This window comes from Periplaneta americana, chromosome 3, assembly GCF_040183065.1.
Source record: "Periplaneta americana isolate PAMFEO1 chromosome 3, P.americana_PAMFEO1_priV1, whole genome shotgun sequence".
In the NCBI taxonomy this organism is placed as follows: domain Eukaryota; kingdom Metazoa; phylum Arthropoda; class Insecta; order Blattodea; family Blattidae; genus Periplaneta; species Periplaneta americana.
The window spans coordinates 72,033,238-72,052,387 of NC_091119.1; the positions used below are offsets into that span (position 1 = coordinate 72,033,238).

The window sequence follows — 19,150 nt, forward strand, 5'->3', positions numbered from 1 at the left end:
ATAACGCAATCTGTTCACCTTTCACAGCTTTCAGAAATAAAATTAAACCCCATATCACAAATCTCAATAATAAAACAAAATGATTATTACAAATCATACACCGCATTCGGCTGTCTTGATAGTATGGTGAAGGACGCAACAGACTGGAGGAAGATGTCACGCCATAAACCAGGAGATGTCACGCCATAAACCAATCATAAGCATGCTACAGCGATGAAATCACAAACTTTACTGTAATCGCGCTAGACCTCCATGTAAACTGCGAGGGAGAACCTCGCGAGCATATTCGACATGTTCTGTCCCACTTAAATCTGTATTTTTGTGTTACAAGGTAGTGACATCCAGGTATTGACCGAGAGCAGCGATGCATCTTCGGCATGTCCGTGCCCTATGGAAAAATTTAGTTTCTTCTGTATTAAATTAAGAGTTTTCACGTAACACGAAGCCGATACCCCGATACTTCACTAGCATGGGACTTGGGTAAATAAAAACTGTACAGTAAAATATGCCTACCAATTTTTTAAATCAGTGAATTAAATAACTTACCTTTGGGCGGCTTATCAGCCAAGCAGAATGTGCAAATTGAATTTTTTCTGCCACAAATTACGGGGTATTTTAGGCAATTGAGACGACGGGATCCTAGCTCTTCTACCGGAATACGAAAGAAAAACTCGTAGGTTGTCGTGCTCTATGTTGTGACTTCGGCGTGCGTTACCTGGAGTGGTTTAGGTGATAAGGAGAAAAGGGAATCGAATACAGACAAGAATACTGGGAGAGGAAGTTGGTGTTCAGGGAGAGAAAAATTGAAAGTAACTCTGTTGTTTTAACGGTTGTTTACTGATTGATCATGATCAATGATTCACGTGATGAGAGAAACGAAAGTGCCAGGATAGAAGAAAAGATGCGAAGCTTTGTCTTCGTTACACAGAGTGTTTAAAAAGTGTAACATATTTTTTACAAGGGGTAGCATTGGTTGAAATTAGAAAAAAAGTTTTTATAAACATATGTCAAGAAACAAATATCTGTTGAGACATGGGCCTGTTTTGTGGCCTACGATACCCACCTGTCTGTCATGTAGACACTACAGAAGGTGCTCTATGTGTTACCACGCATTGTTGCACATGCTTCAGCCCTTCTCAGTGAATCACGAACTCTTGCGACCACACCTGGCTGTAGTCGGATTTGCTCACATGCATTGGATACACGCTCCTGTAACTTTGTACGTGTGTGACATACATCAATGTCTTTAAATGTCCCCATAGCCAGAAATTAAAAGAATTTAAGTCAGGTGATCGGGGTGATCATGCTACTGGATCTCCTCGACCAATCCATCGCTCATTAAACCTCCGGGTTAGGTACTGTCGCACGAGGCGTAGAAAATGGGATGTTGCCCCGTCGCGACGTGCATAAACAGAAAGACAGCCTACACCACTGAATACTGTACGTACTACTAACACAAGTAAAGTCATAGACTCCGTAGTATTTTGGATTTTTTGTTTACCACTACATTCTCTGTTTACTTCTGCTGAGGGATGCTATTCACTCTCAAAACATGCATCATTGTTTTGTCTTTTTAAACGAATGACGATCATAGGCACAACACAGCATGGCTCATATCAACAGATAATTTGTTTCTGGACACACGTTTGCAGGAACTTTTTTCTAGTTTCTACCTATATTACCTCCTGTAAAAATATGCGACACTTTTTAAACACCCTGTATAAGCGAAAACAATATCGAAAGACGGGACGAAAGGTGCGATTTGCTATATCCGAGCTTAGAAAAGAACATAACACCTACTATCGACCCTCAGATGCAGTGTGATCACTTGCGATGGCTGACCGCGAAAATGGGTCGTTATTGAATGAAGTCGGACGTAAATTAATTTGCGATGGCTAACAGCAGAAGGGGTGTCACGAGAGTCAGACAAGGACTAGGGAAAACCGGGTTAATCAAAGGAATTCCGTCCACGTAGTGGAAATATTTTAATTAATTGGGAGTTCGCGTTTCGAACAAATACTCAAGAAGGTGAAAATGGAGGCCAGTAAATGCATGCATAAAGAGGCTAAGCTTTAGGAGAGGGAAGGAAAAATAACAAGAGGAATAGTGTATGCAGTATGAGAATTTAAAGTCCTTTTGTCCATTTGGTATATTTGTCGCTCGTTTTCAAACTTCATTTTTTTACATTCTATAACTCAAAAGGGTTTAGCAATATTTTAATGAAACTTTGCATACTTGTGTGTATTTCAGCTTAACAATATAAACTAAAATATTTTCTGTTATCATTTCCTAAAGAACAGCATGGGTTTTGAAAATGTTAAAATAATAATGCACTGTATAAAACTGAAGAATATTTTTTTTTCAAGAGGTATGTGACAAGATTTCAGTTTATGTTGTTCGTATACTATAGACTACCTATTACAAACATTTTAAAAATTAATCGATTTCTGCAAATTATCAACGAAATGTATAACTGCATTATTTTCATTCAAAATTTTGGAAATGAATTGCTGACAATTAGAACAGTTGTTTGAAAATATTAAAAATGCGGAATAAAGCAGAAGGAATGTATTAAAAGGATGCCACATTTCATTTTCATCAGGGATGACACATGTTGAGATACTTATAAAATGATAAATTATACATCATTAATAAAATTGGAACCGGACTGGGTGGCAACGCGATCTATGGTATGCTCCCCTTAGGCGGCCTAGTTCGAAGTATAGTGAGTTCGAATCCTGCCTTGGAACATGCATGTTCATGTTCCTTGTAAATGTTTTTCCCATGTGTGTGTGTGTGTGTCTGTGGACGCTCCTACGCTGTGATGGTCCCAGTCTAGAAGAGGCCCACAAATGTGTGGGGGTGTGTGTCAATTATCCCCTTCCCTACAGGTATATACGACCTATAAAAGGGGAGGTTAAACGACCAATGAAGTGTGTGTGTGTGTGTATATATATATATATATATATATATATATATATATATATATATATATATACACACAGTGAAACCTGTTCAAATCGGAATCTTAACAATCCGGAATTCTGTCTATTTCGGAACAATGTATTGGTCCCGGCAAAATTTGTATGCATTATGTGTAATTGTTCCTGAATAAAACGGAAACTGTCCAACGCGGAAACGGAAACTGTCTGCTACTGTTCAAAACGGAAACAATATTTTGGACACACACTATATTTTGTAACTATATTCTGAAACAAAGTGTAATTTCAAGGAATATACGAAATATGTAGGTCACTAAGATAAAAACAAGTTTTCTTTGCAAAATTGTAGAGGGTACGAGGGTGTGTTGGCCTGTTGGTCATAAATTTTATTACCCTGTTGACTAGGCAGACGAGTCCCTTCAAAGATTTTCAATGCTTCACACCCAGAGCGAAAGTAGCTAAACAGAGCGAAAGTGTAATGATTTCCAGACAAAAAAAAAGTTGCATAAAATGTGGCATTAACATTAAGTGATGAAGTAAATGTTATCGAGATGAAGGAAAATTAGAAACAAAGTCTATGTGAAATAATATTGAAGTACAGTTGTGGAAAACTCAGGTGTGACACTTTAAAAAATAAAGATCATAATGAGTGAGTGGCGTGAGGCCAATATTGGTGACATAAAAGAAACCAGAAAGCAACTGTTTATGTGGAAATAAATGAACTGTTGTGGGAGTGGGTTCTTCATGACCTTTCAAAGAACAAGCCAATTTCTGGATCTGTTCTGCAAAGCAAGCTATTGAACTGGGAAAGAAATTAAATAAACCAGAATTCAAGGCTTCTAATAGATGGCTTCTAGTCCAATTAAGTAATAATGTGCAGTGATATGCAGTACAGTATTAGAGTATAGTGTTAGATACCGTATTTGCTCGCGTAATTTGCGCCCCCGCGTATTTTGCGCACCCTAATTTTTAAGGGATTATTTTGAACTTTATTTTTGCTCCGTGTATTTTGCGCACATATTTTACGTATTTATTTTTTCAGTGTAGTAGGGATTACGTACATATTTTTTCAGTGTAGTAGGGATTTTCCTTCCCTACAGTCCATCGTAGGTCATTCACTAGCAACTGAAGTACCTGCTTCAGAAAGAAACCCCAAAATCCCGCTACTTTAACAATGCTTGTCCTTGGTAGAGACAAGTAACCGGTATAGAAAATTAGCCCTAGCGTAAATACTTTATTTATACAGTATTTCAAGATGGGAAAGAAAAATAACAATTACACCGCGTCATATAAATTGAAAGTGTAAGTTTCGCGGAACAGTTCGGCAATCGTGCAGCTCAGAACTCAGAACAGGACCTCTTATTTGAAAAATCCGCATATTTTACGCACCCCAATTTTTCAGTGGCCAAAGTTAATTAAAAAGTGCGCAAATTACGCGAGCAAATACGGTATTAAATAGAATGAGATTAGTAAACTTTAGTAATGTTTAATGACTAATGAGTGAGTTACGATAATATTTATACAGAAAACGAGATTTTAACAAGATGATTCGCCAACGTAATAAGCGACAGAAAGCTGATTTAATGGACGAATTTAAACGGAATATTTTGTACTTCTTGCAGTTTGTGGCATGCCATTTTGTTTTTCATGTATATGAATGACAAAATATTCCATTTTAATGTCACACCTGAATAATACGGAAACCTGTCCACAACGGAAAAAAAAATTAGGACCATGTCACTTCCGTCTTGAACAGGTTTCACTGTATATATAACAATATTGTAGCGAGAGTAAAATATAATAAGTAAATCAAACTCAGAAACAGTTTTATTTCTAGTATGAAAGATACAAATCAAATAACAACAAACCGTTGCCAAGGAGAGCTATAATTTTCATGGCCCACTCCGTTGTGTGATGAACACAGGCGTAGGCCAGTCGTGAATGCAGAACTCAGAGCCCTACATGTAATATATATATATATATATATATATATAGACACACACACACACTGTACATACATACACACACTGTGTGTGTGTGAGTGAGTGAGTGAGTGAGTGAGAGAGAGAGAGAAAATGTACCTTCCTCCTTAAGCAACGACGGATTGATTATACATGTTTTCTACAACCTGTTATAAATTAAAATGTCTTCCACTTGACTCATACCTGTTTTGCCGGGTGTGCACCTACAGTAGAAGCTACCCACTCTGTCGATGCATGTGGCACCGTTGAAGCAGGCAGCACCTGCACAATCATCGATGTTGACACTGCAATCAGCTCCAGCCCAACCATTGACGCAGATACAGGAAAAACCTCCAATGGAGTTGGTGCAGGTGGCGCCATTCTGGCAAACACTGGGGCGCTGTCCACATTCGTCCACATCCTGCTCGCACAGTTCACCCATGTAGGTGGGCGGGCACAGGCATGAGTACCGGTTGATGTCGTCCACACACGTCGCCCCATTCTGGCACAAGTTCCCCGGGCAATCGTCGATGTTCTCTTCGCAGTTCTTCCCTCGATACCCTACCACAAAGAAATTTAAAAAATCACAATACTGACCACCAAGGTGAACTTGATTAAATTCCTTAATTTGAGTTTTTATTTGCTTTATTTTATCACGCGAATTAAATCGTTTTACAACATTGATATTCCATAACGGTTAAATTGTTGCAAACAACACACGCACTTACTTTGTTCTTTGACAGTGATGATGGATAAATGATAAAATAATAGAATGAATAGAATTCCCCTACTTAACTTTCCTTCAGTTTTGACTTTATTTACTGTAAATTTCACTTTGTACCCACAAGGATCTGCCATCTACTGCGCTTTTAAAGCAACTTCAATAATGCTTGTAAGCTGCATGAACTAGGGTTTAACTATGATATTCTCTATATATTTTTCTTTAGTTACCATTCAAAGGGAACCGGGTTCGGTTCGATTCCCGATAGGGTCATGAATTTTCTAGAGTGATCTAATTCTTCCGACCTATGGCCCTGAGACTTATTCAGCCTCTAACAGAAATGGGTAAAGGCGGCGAGTCATTTTAATGCCGATTGTCTGTACTGTTTAAGGTAAAACTAAAAAATTACTTAATATTTCACACTTTCTCATAATACTATCATTACTTGTATACAGTTGATCTCAAAAGTATTCGTCCGGTCATTATTTGCAATGATAAGAAAAGTGAATAGCATGAAAATTAAAAGACCGTGCATTTTGAAATGAAAATATGCATTCATTAGCATATTAAGACGTGACAACATATAAATGTCTCTTGAAACAGTGGTTTATAAAAAAACTATAAAGTAACATTTATTTGGAAAAAGTTGTGTCACAAAAGTAATCGTCCACTATAATAACAAAATAAATTCACAAGCCTTTAACTGCATATCAATACCCTGGGGACTGTCCTTTGGAAGCAATGACTGTTTGAAGTCTTTGGCATCGATTTCACAAGGTTTTGTGTCACTTCTGGTCCCATTGTGTTCCATTCTTCAGCGAAGCATAGTCTCCAACTGTCTTTACTTGTAACCTGCCTTTCTCTCATTTTTTGCTTAAGTTCCGCCTATAAATGCTTTATCGGATTTAAATTCGGAGACTGGGGAGGTATATGTAACACATGAGGTGTATTGTATAGCAGCCATTCCTTAACAATCCAAGCAGTGTGCTTCGGGTCGTTGTCTTGCTGAAAAAAGAAATCGCCATTGATGCCTAATTTTTGCACACTTAGGGACACATGCTGTTTTAAGATGTTCAAATAACCCATCTTGTCCATAGTTATAGCTAGACAGTGGATCGCGGGATGATTATCGCTGAATGTAAGTGCACATTTATTATATGTTGCATTTTTTTTCATTCAGACCATTGGCTCAACAGGTTTTAAACGTAAACAGACGACGTCAACATGCTACTGTATCTTCGTAGTCAGAAGGAAAAGAAAAATTACGTACTGTAGTACATACCTTGTAAAGTTCAGTCCTTGTCATCATTGATGCAATTACCAGTGTTGCAGTAAAACGACGATATATTCTCGTAAGTTGTCGAAGCTGAATCGTCTTCGCCTATCGCTTAAACAGTTTTTGTATCGAGAGAATTTCTGAAGAAAACCTCTAAAATGGGGATCACTCAATTTCTTTAGAGGAATATTTGTACTGAGCATCATGTTGCACGTGTCGTTAGACCCGCACAACTAGATGATGATGATGATGATGATGATGATGATGATGATGATGATGATGATGTAGATGGTTTCTCAGATTTCATTTCAACGCATTTCCTGTGCGATGTACTGTTGCAATGTTTCTCTATAGCCTGAGTTGTTCTGGTTTTTATTTCAATTTTACATACATTACACACGATATTGTCTTCGTTAATACATAAAATGTCACTCTCATACTTCTTAATTGCATTTCAATCTCTAAGCGAATTTAACGTTTTGACTTCGACATTATGAATGGATCAGCACTACACTATTCAACTCGTACTAAATACTTGAGCAGGATAACACAACTGCACACATTGCGTTGCAATGTGGACCGGGGTTCCTTCGTTATGTACGCTGCTGTACTCGCCAGGTACACAAAAGACGGACGACGCGGTACGTGCCATATACTCCGATACGAAACAACTTCACTTTTCCTTAAGTCATCCCGCATCCACGGTCTAGTTTTAGCTATTTCATGGTATTCACGTATCCCAGCCTCCGACATACACTCCTGTGTCATTATGTATCCTCGCCCATGTTTTGTTGTAGGCTGTAGATTCTTAGATTGGAGCTCCTACTTCTTCTTTCTCCACACTTGTCGTTTGTCAGAGGAATCAAATAAGAGAAACTTACACTCACCATAAATAATAGGGTACTTTTTTCCAAAACTCTTGCGGATTGCTAACTTACTGCTTTGCAAACTCTAACCTCTTCTTACGGTTCACTTCACTTAACCAGGCTTTTTCCGGCTTATACCTCCATTCAAACCAGCTCTATATAACACAGTCTAACTGTTTCGGTGCTGATGTTCTTATCAGTTGAAGATATTACCTCCGATCGGAGTGATGATTTTTCTCCACAGTCCTCACAATGTTTCTCTCTTCACGCCGTGTCAGCTTCCTTGGTCGTCCTGTTCTTGGTGTATTGATTATGGATGATGTGGTCTTATATCTCTTAATGATACTGGCTATTGTTGTTCGCAGTATTCCTGTTTTATTGGCAATTTATCTTTGAGAGTTCCCTTCTTCATGTAGTTGAATAATTCGTACGCGTTCAACAAAGATCCTTTCGTTTGTCTTCACTATTTCGACTCTGTTTACTCACAGACACTGCATGTAATACTGACTGACTCACAGACTAGCACATCATGAATATAGAGTACAAGAAAGACGAATACTTTTATGGCACTATATCCTCGAGTAAATGGTTTTTATTTAATAATCATCAAATAATGCAAAGCTTATTCTGGCTTCATTATGTTAGGCATTTATTAAAGTTTAATGGATAATTTTTACGAGTCTTAAAGTTGGTATTTAGTACTTTCTTTATCAACTTTTTTATCAATAGGTCGGCTGGACGAATACTTTTGAGACCAACTGTATATCTTCTAATGAATATGTACGCTATTTCGGCTTGACTTTTTCCTATGTTTGTCTATTCAACTCACAAACAGCTCCAAATGATTTAAAAACTAAATTAGACCTACTACTTTTGTCTCCTTTACTTCATCCCGAACAAAACTTTTGTATTGTAAATCCATCCCTCTGTCCGTCATTGATATACAGTTTTCAGACATGCCCATAAACAAAATATCCGAAAGATCCCTAGGCAACGCCGATAAAATTATTAAAAGCAACTCGGCTTTCATTCTTGACCCCACTATCAGATTCTAAACACATGCCCAACAACCGACCGAGGTGGAGGCCGAAAAAATGAGACGACTCAGAGTCGCTGCGTTGTTCGGAAAGGCCGGTAATGATCATACAGCATTAACTAAGGAGAAAAGCATTCCCAATAGGGCCTGAACTAATTTTACGTTTATTGGATAGTTCATAGACACCTGACTCTCTTAGTCTCATCATGTCAAACATGCTAAAAAAGATTGATTTCGACATTGCCACAGAAATACACTGCAATACAATCAGCATTCCTGATAGCGAGATAAAATGGTTTCAGTCATGCCCTTTCTTATGTCTGCGTAGCTACAGCGATTTTTTTCTGAAGTTCTAAACTAATGGACGCTTTTTTGTACATATCCAGTACAGTTATCTACAAAACAATCAATTTATTTGAGAATGATACACCGAAAATATAATTTTAGTACAACATAAATTTTCCTTTACTTTAAATAAAAAACACACACTTGCCATCTAGTCTAAATCACATGAGACCATTCTGAATCTTCGTGATGTTCTGTATTACGTAGAATAAACTGACAAATTAATGAAAAGTTCATATGGAAGCAAAACTGATTTTCTAAAGTAAATAAGAATTATTACTATTTTCTCTTGCGATTTTAATCTTACATTTCACTCCTTCCGGCAAAATAGCTGCACAGGTATTACTCGACCGAGGACAGTGGAGTGCTGCAGCCCGCAGCGCCACTTGTATTACTCTTGCGTTCGCATAGCGTCATCGCTATAGTTCACATTATGCCTGCGGCTCCACTCGCCTCGGTCGAGTAATACTGTCAGACTGACAAGCAAACAAAGAAGTTTTTTTTTTTTCTTTCGCCATGTTAATAATGTCAAAAGAAGTGCTTATACAAATTTTGGCCACTCGACTGCAATTACGAGGGCCGTAAAAAAAAGTTCGCCAAGGGCCGTTAACAGAAAGAAAACACAATTTCTTTGGAAAAATTTATTGGAACAGAAACAGCAATTGTTGAGATATTTTTCAACATATTCTTCACCGAAATTGAGGCATTTGTCTTATCATGGGATCGAAAGAGAGATGCAGACGGCTGTCAAACGCTGGTTCCGATCCCAGGCGGCTGATTTCTAAGACACAAGGATACAAAGTAGGACAAATGTCTCAACTTCAGTGGGGGATATATTGACAAATAGCGGAACAATTCGCCTACTTAGGATCAGAGAGACGTATCTACAATTTTCCCATTTTTTTAACTGACACAACTGTAAGAAACTAGGAATTGAGGTCTATCTGAGGATCAGACAAACGTATCTGTATCTTAACTAGTTCGAATTTTAGGTGCTAGCGTATCTACATTTGATGAATAATAGCACGGATCAGACAAACTTAAGAGCTTATCCGTCTTTAGATTCTAAAAAGCAATGCCATTTAATGTAATATTTGAAACGTAAGAGTGCTTACGTTTCTCTGATCCTAGATAAATAGCTGTGGTTCCCCCATTCCTCTTAAACGTAACAACTATTACCCATGTTCTTTCTCAGCAATGCATTAATTTAAATGATGATTTGTATCAAGAAGAGTGTCATGTCGAAGGGAGGGTAGCAGAGAAATTTTGATTCTATCGGAAAATATTCAAAACAGAATTCAATCTGAAATTTCTTAGGCCTCGAAATGATATGTGGATAAGTGTTTAAAATTTGCATATCTTTCTCCAGAAGAAAAAAAAAACACGTTTTGGAAGGGAATAGGTATATCACATTAAAAAAAAGAAATGGCAAGAGCCTTTAAAAAATGTTCAGAAAGAAAAGGCACAAAAAGGTAAAATGTGTTAGTCGAATTCGACTGACTTGGAAGCTGTGCTTTCCTGTCCAAAAATAAATTCAAGGGCAATATTCTGCGAGAGGAGATTATCTGCTTATAATCTTACTGTTCTAATGTAGAGGTAAACAAAGCATAATGCTACGTGTGTGACGAAACGATCGGAAAAAGAGACTCATGTAGCCTATATGGAATTTCCTAAAAATCAAGAAGGTGAGAAAGAAGTAACCTTGTTTTCCGTCACATGTGGGGGCCAGAATAGGAATGTCAACTTCAGTACTATGTGTTTACATGCAGTGAATGTAATGGATATTCCTATAATTAACCAGTGTTTCTTCGAGCCCTGACATTCACGTATGGAAGTGGACTCTGTCCATGCTAACATAGAAAGAAGAAATAAACATGTGGATGTATTCGATTCTACTGGATGGTTAGGCCTACTATTGTGAGAATGAGATCAGGCAAGCATATGGTAATAAAGATGGATAACAATCACTTTTTATATTTCAGCCAATTCCATAAGAAGATCATAAACGATAACAAAACTGCAGAAAATGGTGATACTGTAACCTGGTTGAAGATGGCTTAGATGAAATACCGGAAAAAAGTTCCTTGCACGATATTCTACTAATATTCCTAAAATGACGCATTCCAGGTTCTACGAACCCAGATAGGAGCAGGTCTACGATGTCATCAGAGTCTGAAAACAATATTATTCTTTGCCCCACTTATGATGGCCCCCTCTGCATAAGCAGAGAGAGAAAAAAAGATTTCCTAGATTTGTGCCATAAGGGTATAAACCCCTTAGGCACTCTACCAAGGTCTTAATACTCTGATCTCGTGGGGGATGAGGTTGTGGAGGATAACTAAGATAAAATACATAGCCAGTTTTATTTTAGTTTTCATTACAGATTTATTAAATTAATTGGAAGTATTATTATTGAGGTATTAATTTATTAGTTTCTCAGTGAAGTATGTAATGTTCATTTATCTATATTCTGTACTTTATTAATGCTTATTTTTTTAAGTTTGAATGAGGTATCAATTAATGAACGATGTAGTAGGGTCTAAATAATATTATTAACAAATAATTTTGTTTAGCTGAACATTCTATACTATGTTTGTTAGATAAAAAACCTGTAATGCCATTTACCTCACAATTTATTATCTCAAGTTCAAAATCCTGTAGATTATTAACGTTTAGGAAAACAATTTATGGACTTTCATTATTGTATTGTATTGGCCTGTATAAAAACCAACTCTATTGGACAGGAAAGTTTTTATTACTGTATTTCAGTCTCTGAATCGCACAGACTCATGTTTATACAATTCATGATCAGCAGCTGCAATGAAATTAGATCTCTACACTGCATTCCATAATGTCTGACAGGAGACGTAAGCATTGTCGGCAGAGTTAGGGAGGCGCATAATTTCTGCTCAACCAATGGCAGAGGTCACAGGCCAAGGCTTATCTTGACATTGGGCGGACAGAAGGCTTCAGACCGCCCAACTTCAAAATAAGCGTGGGATGTGATCTCTGCCATTGGTTGTTAAGCGATTATATATCAGCCTTCCTACCTGTGCCGACAATGTTTACATCTCCTGTCAGACATTATAGAACGCAATATAATGTTACTTAATACTATAATGTCCTTGTTTGATTGCCGTAAGATGAACTGGAATTTAGAATTTGTTAAGAACCAGACAAACGTATCTACATACATAAATTAAAATAATAGTTTATTACAACTTATCAAGTGGCATAGGAATAAGACTATCAAGTCACAACATCACAACATTAAGTGTAATAATGATTTACAGCAGAATACTCGATGTAAAGTTATTGTAAAGTGTCCAATTTCGAAGAGCAAACCTTTAAGTCCGTTTATCTCAAAACTATGATTTTGTAGATACGCCTCTCTGATCCTATGTAGGCGAATTGATGTACCCGTTTCAATAAATCTTTCCATGCAATTGTGCTTTTTTCTGTAAACGGGCCCAAGGAAATCACTTTCTGGACGGCCTTGTAATTGCGGTCGAGTGGCCAAAATTTGTATAAGCACTTCTTTTGACAACATTAACATGGTGGAAGAAAAAAAATTAACTTTATCTGCCCCTATCAGAATGTTTGCTTGTGAGTGTTTATGTTGCAGGATCATAGAAATGGAGGAAATCACGCTCTTTTCTTTCAATTATTTTAAACAGTTGTATAATCTCACGTAGACTTTCAGTTCCGTATAGCAAATATTTTCAGAAAAGAGCATATGAGCACAGCCACTATCTTTCACAGAGGAGACAGCAGAAACGGGTGGAGGAAATCGGGATGCGACATAATCACTCGGACGGGCAGTAGTATGTTCACCTTTCTCAAAGGATTAACGGCCAGTAAATAAATTCCTCTTGCTCTATTTGAGATATTTCCAATAAAAACAATTCGTTGTTAGGAAAATTTGTCTGACAGTATCGCTTACGTCAGAATCTATTTAAATCTTAGCCTAAATATAATAAATTGGGTAAGAAATTATTTAAGTATTTCTTGGGATTACAATGAGCACGTTTCTTGTATAATCCAGATTATGAAAGGGTGTGTCTTTATTTTGGTCACAACAGTCTCTTTCATACATGATGCCTTATAAATGAGAGTTCAAGGTATAGTCCCGACGCTGTTATTTCCGGCGTGACTCCGCCTCTTTGCTTACGTCTTAGAAAGTGAAGGCTCTATAAAGTCTAGGTAGGTAGTATCGTTCGCCATTTTTGTTCTTACGTTGCCGAGCTACCATACGAGGAATCTATTTGCCACATCGTTAAACATTATCATGTCGTAGCTCCTATGATAATAAATCAAACGCAATGTAATTAAGCAAATAATTGAGCGGCAATAACGTCTTCGTGTGCTTTCTGCGAACGCCAACGAAAGAGCTAAAATGGCGGGCGATTATATTAAGTATTTATCGAGCCTTAAGAAATGAATCAGCGAATCACAAGACGCACACGTTTAAATGTAGCCGACCTGCAACGCGATTGGCTGCCGGAAATTAGAGCGACGGGACTTATAGCATTTACAATGGGATTCGGGAACTGAATTGTTACGAAAGGCATAAAATATACATAGGCTATATCGAGGAAGTATACATCTCCTCCATGATACTATTTTCATAATATACGACAATACCTTTAGGTATAATTTAGACAGATTAAAAGAAAACTTGCAATATTTTTTGGACTGCAGATTATCTACTGTAGACGCAAAAAAAAAAGCCACATACATATGTATTCAAATTTGTGCCCATTAATTATACCATATTCACCATACGAATTAATTAGACTTTAGAAAAGATGGCATTAAAAGACCCGAAGTCCCAGGTAGAGCTCAGGCGGCTGGGCTGGTGCATTTGCTGCTGATACGAAGTTGCACTCGAGCGTGATTACCTGATTGCGCTCATTCTGACGTTTCTCTCCCCCCCCCCCCGTAAGGCAAATTCCAGGTAATCATATGCTGAATTTTAGACTCCATTTCGCCAAATACTATATCGCTAATACCAATTCTATAGAAATTAAATGACCTAGTAATTGATACAGAGCCGTTAAATAACCGGCTAAACAAGAAAGAAACACGACATGAGCAAAACGCAGCTCATACCCGTCTACCCTGCCATGAAAACAATCTATAATAGGGACTAGACTAACGAGTTTATCTTGTGAAACACGCTGGGTCGGCGAAGACCAGCGCTGTGATGTTTGTCACTGGTTCCGACTGTGACTACAATTTTATTCCAAAAAACATAGCTCCAAGAAATCGTCATCTGTGTCCGATGCGACTCACAGCGATGACGAGTGATGTATGTTTTTTTTTATTGGGTTATTTTACGACGCTGTATCAACATTTCGGTTATTTAGCATCTGAATGAAATGAAGGTGATAATGCCAGTGACATGAGTCCGGGGTCCAGCACCGAAAGTTACCCAGCATTTACTCGTATTCGGTTGAGGGAAAACCCCGAAAAAAATCTCAACCAGGTGACTTTCCCCGACCGGGATTCGAACCCGGGCCAGCTGGTTTCGCAGCTAGACGCGCTGACCGTTACTCCACAGGTGTGGACGAATGGTGTACGTGTATGTGACAACTTCAGAGTCCGAACAACTCCATGTCAGGAGATTAACTTGAAGGACAAACATAACTGGGATCTTATTAATTTTCGCCCCTCTCAAAAGGTTAAAGTCGGCAACTCTTTGATACCGAAGCTATGCACTGCTATATTCTATATATGATTCATTTAATCATTCGTGAACATATTTTCGATCCAGACTATTTTACTTTGTCTGTAGATTTTAGGTTCTGAATTATATTGCAAGTTGATTAGTCCCAGGTGAAAATTGGGAGGGACGTCGAAAGACTTTGCAGAGTTTGGCATAGTGAAAAGGTCAAACTTTAATTGCAATGTTTCCAAGTTAGAAACTCTATTATCAAACTCATCTTTCAGGCTGTTCAAAATTTCTATGTGTTTCTGAATGTCCACTCTTGCTTTCACTGACTTGAGACAGGGCAAATGAATAAGAATGTGATCCTCTATTCGTGTTTTCCATAATGAAATCATGAGTTTAAATGCTTTCACCACATCATTAACCCTTAGAAGCCGGAAGACTTATACCACTATTGCACGCAAATGACTAACTCTTAACCAGGGGTTCGCATAACTGCATCATCGGGTAAATTCGTGTTGGGTTCGTTAGCCGAGTGGTTTATGGCGCACAATATATATCCGACCAGCATATCGTACCTAAGATTGCAGGTTCGCGTCCCGGCCACTGTAGTCAATTGATTGCCTGTGGAGCCTGTGTTAAAGGATAGGGAGGGTCCATGTAAAATAATCGGTGTAATGGTACGCATGAAAGCTAACGGGGTTTCAGTTGACTGCAGTAGAAATGATTTTGCTCCTTTTTCTTTTTTCTTTTTTTTTTTTTAGAAAAGAAAACATTACAAAAAATTATTGTTTTAATCAAGCGTTACTTAAAATTAAAGAATATCAACATATTTTATATAACATACAATTTATAACATATTATATCACGTCATGACAAAATACTATCTGGCCATTACAATGGTCGCACGGCTCCTAAGGGTTAATGTCAGAACTCAGTTAATCTTTCCCTTGTTTTTATTTTATTTTAGTAGGTTATTTTACGACGCTTTATCAACATCTTATGTTATTTAGCGTCTGAATGAGATGAAGGTGATAATGCCGTGAAATGAGTCCGGGGTCCAACACCGAAAGTTACCCAGCATTTGCTCATATTGGGTTGCGGGAAAACCCCGGGAAAAACCTCAACCAGGTAAAGGCTGGTCCACAATAAATCGGCAACGGAAGCGAAACGAGAACGGAAATACTGTTAAAATAAATGTATTTAAATGTGAGCATTCACAATTAACGAGAAGCTTACCGGAGTCCGGGAATGGGAATGTGAAAATTAATTGTGAATACTCGCATTTAAATACATTTATTTTAACAATATTTCTGTTCTCGTTCTCGTTGGTCGTTTCCGTTTCCGGTTTATTGTGGACCAACCTTAACTTGCCCCGACCGGGAAACGAACCGGACTACCTGGTGTCCCGGCCAGACGCGCTAACCGTTACTCCACAGGTGGGACTCTTTCCCTTCTAGCTTTCAGTTTAACTCCTAGCGTTTTGTAAGCTGTCGCGCGCCCCTCCAAGCCGATTCACTCCCACAGGTAGGGGAAGAGGAAATGCACAGCGCAGACCACAGCGGCACTGCACAAAGTGCAGTGCAGTGTTTCGGCATTGCTGCTCTAGTGATTACGAACAGTAGACGCTGGAGTAGCAAAATTTTCTGATCGTGTGGCCCAAACCTACTGCTAAAACATGGTGGAAACATAGTAGAGGTGTGGGACAAGCTGTGCGTGTTTTCGTTGTCTGCGCATGACGTCACCTTTACTGCAGGCACCACTCGAATGACACAGTCAACATAACAGATTGTTTATGGTTAGATCTGCGTCCATAGATTTAAATGAATAAATAAAACTCACGGTTTGTGTATTCAGTAAATATTGACAGTATAAGCTATAATAGGGTCTATCTTGAAGTTATAACATTATAAAATAGTGAACAATAAATTAAATTCAAGAGTCAAGAAATAATGTTATATGGTAGTGCAACGTTAATAATTGCCTTCTGTAATATACACGTACTTTTATAATAATTATAATACATTATGCTACAAATATGCACAAAATTAGGCCCATATATCACACAAATTATATTACACATGAATTCAAGTACAATAGGAACTACCTTGAAATGATAACGTAATAAAATTATGATCTATTACATATTAAACTCAAGTTTCAAGAAACAATGTGATATGGCAGTGTGTCATTAATAATATTGACTTCTGTAATATAGGCCTACACGTGGTTTTATAATAATTACAATACAATGTGTAATAAATATATACATACTTAGATCTATACAGTTATTTATAACGTACATTATTTTGTATATGAATTCAAATACTTTTGAAACCTTCATTAACATATGTATATGAATTTCTTGGAATAATTTGTCATTATAGTAAACAAATATTTTTATATATTCAGGCTATTGGAGACATAATATAGTCTACTACATTATTTACCTTATTATTCCACACACGACATAATATAATTTCACCATTATAAATCCCACTCTGTTAAGTAAATACTTATTCTTATGCAATCTTTTTCATTTTCTTTATAATATTTCTCTTTGAAATTCCAGACATTTTTATTATTTTATTAATTTCTTTAATTCTAATAAATGTTCTTGTTCTAACCAATGTCGTAATTACTTCTGGCGGAAGAGGAGAACTGATTTCTGCTTCGTTTTTCATGGCAGAATTAACCAAATTTACAGTCTTTTTTATTATAAATTTCTCATGAGAAACAGAATCTCCGTGCACATCTGAGAATATACTTCAATAAGCATGGCAACCAATTGTAGATCCTTAGAAGGGAGAATTAAGTTTCCACGGGACACTGTAGTAATCCAGTCTTTTTGATTAGCAGAAGTTGACCATTTTGTGGGAATTCCAAGATTCGGGTATTGCTCCATATGGTTTGATGCAGCATATCCTGCAATACATTTTAATCCTTCCTGGGATATCCGCTGTCTTGCAGAGATTTCATATATTTTTTCTGGGAGGCCTATATTTTCTTCAGGATCTCGATCGTTGGTAAATTTAACCGGTTTCAGAATGCCTTTAAGAAATTCTGCCGTTTCACATAGTTCTTTCTGCAGATTATCATTGACTTCTGATTGGCTTGTACTAGGACCCACTATTAATGCCTCTTCTTCCGAAAGCAAATCGGAGGTGTTTTTGTTCTCACAAAACTGAGATAATGGATTTCGACCTAGTATGTACCACTTCAGTCTATGTTTAAAATCTAAAGCAAAGGGATGATCGTTTGTTCTACCTATGCTTCTAATTTCCGAAAAAAAGTTTTCTACCAGATCTTGGTTAAGTTTTCTTGTGATGATGTATTCAATTTTGTACTTGTACCTCATTGCCTCATACAACAATGTTAATGATTTATTATTTATTATAATCCCCTCCTGATAAGGTAATTCCCTGTTTGCTTCTCCTGCTTTAACTGTGGTCATGACGTCATTCATTTCTGAGAGTATAATATTCTGATCTTGAAGGTTTATTCCGTAACTATGCAGCCCACGGTGGGTACCGAATTTAGAAACGGTATTAAATAAATCAAACCAATCATTAGTTAATTTTATTGCCTTTGAAGTTTCTTTCCATTCATTTGATCTCAACAGCTCGTTTTCACCACACCATTTCAAAGCCTTTGCAACTCTGTTGGAAAATAATTGTGCTGCCAAACTAACTTTTTGTCTTTGGGTACCACGGACACTTAAGTGTAACGGAGTTAACTTGTAAGCTGATTTTGTATCAGAGGACGAGGATGCACGTAAAAGTTCATGAATTGGTTCTGATGAAATGTTCAATCCGTTCAAGTTGAAACCATGATCTAGAAAGTGATTCCTGTGTAATTTCAATAAATGTGGAGCGTCTGAAAAAAACAAATATTTCTCGAGTTGAATCATTTGGATTAGGAAAACTGCAATTTAGTTTGGTAGAAATTTTCAAATCACGCCACAATTTTCTGTTACTTCCACCTAAATCGCTAACTGTGGCCACAACTTGAAAACCACTGCCTTCTAACTGGCAAATTATGTCTGTTAAGATTTCTTTTGTCATTGTCTGATCATATTTATAGTATACGGGCTGCTTCCACCTTGCAAACAAACCACGTGCAAAAACAACCTGCACTGCTTTATGAGGTCCAATTATTTGTTCTTCCCTACTGTCAAAAGAAACCTCCTCATTTAAATACATTTCATCAAATGCTAATACTGTTACACGATCTAACTCCGACATATTTGTAGCTCTCGCCTTCATTAATTTTAAGACATCATGAAGTACCCCTTCCTCAAGCGATAATTGTTTTACTGCCCATTTTCTCAGA

General features: G+C 37.4%; 1 protein-coding gene across 1 annotated transcript in view; it reads right to left on the reverse strand.

Moving 5' to 3' along the window:
- Nucleotides 1-19,150, reverse strand: part of N (neurogenic locus Notch protein) — a 433,061-nt gene that overhangs the window by 131,408 nt on the left and 282,503 nt on the right. Inside the window, exon 5 of the mRNA XM_069820749.1 lies at nucleotides 5,108-5,464. Within this exon, the coding sequence (XP_069676850.1) occupies nucleotides 5,108-5,464 (357 nt within the window). The remainder of the gene's footprint in view (nucleotides 1-5,107; nucleotides 5,465-19,150) is intronic.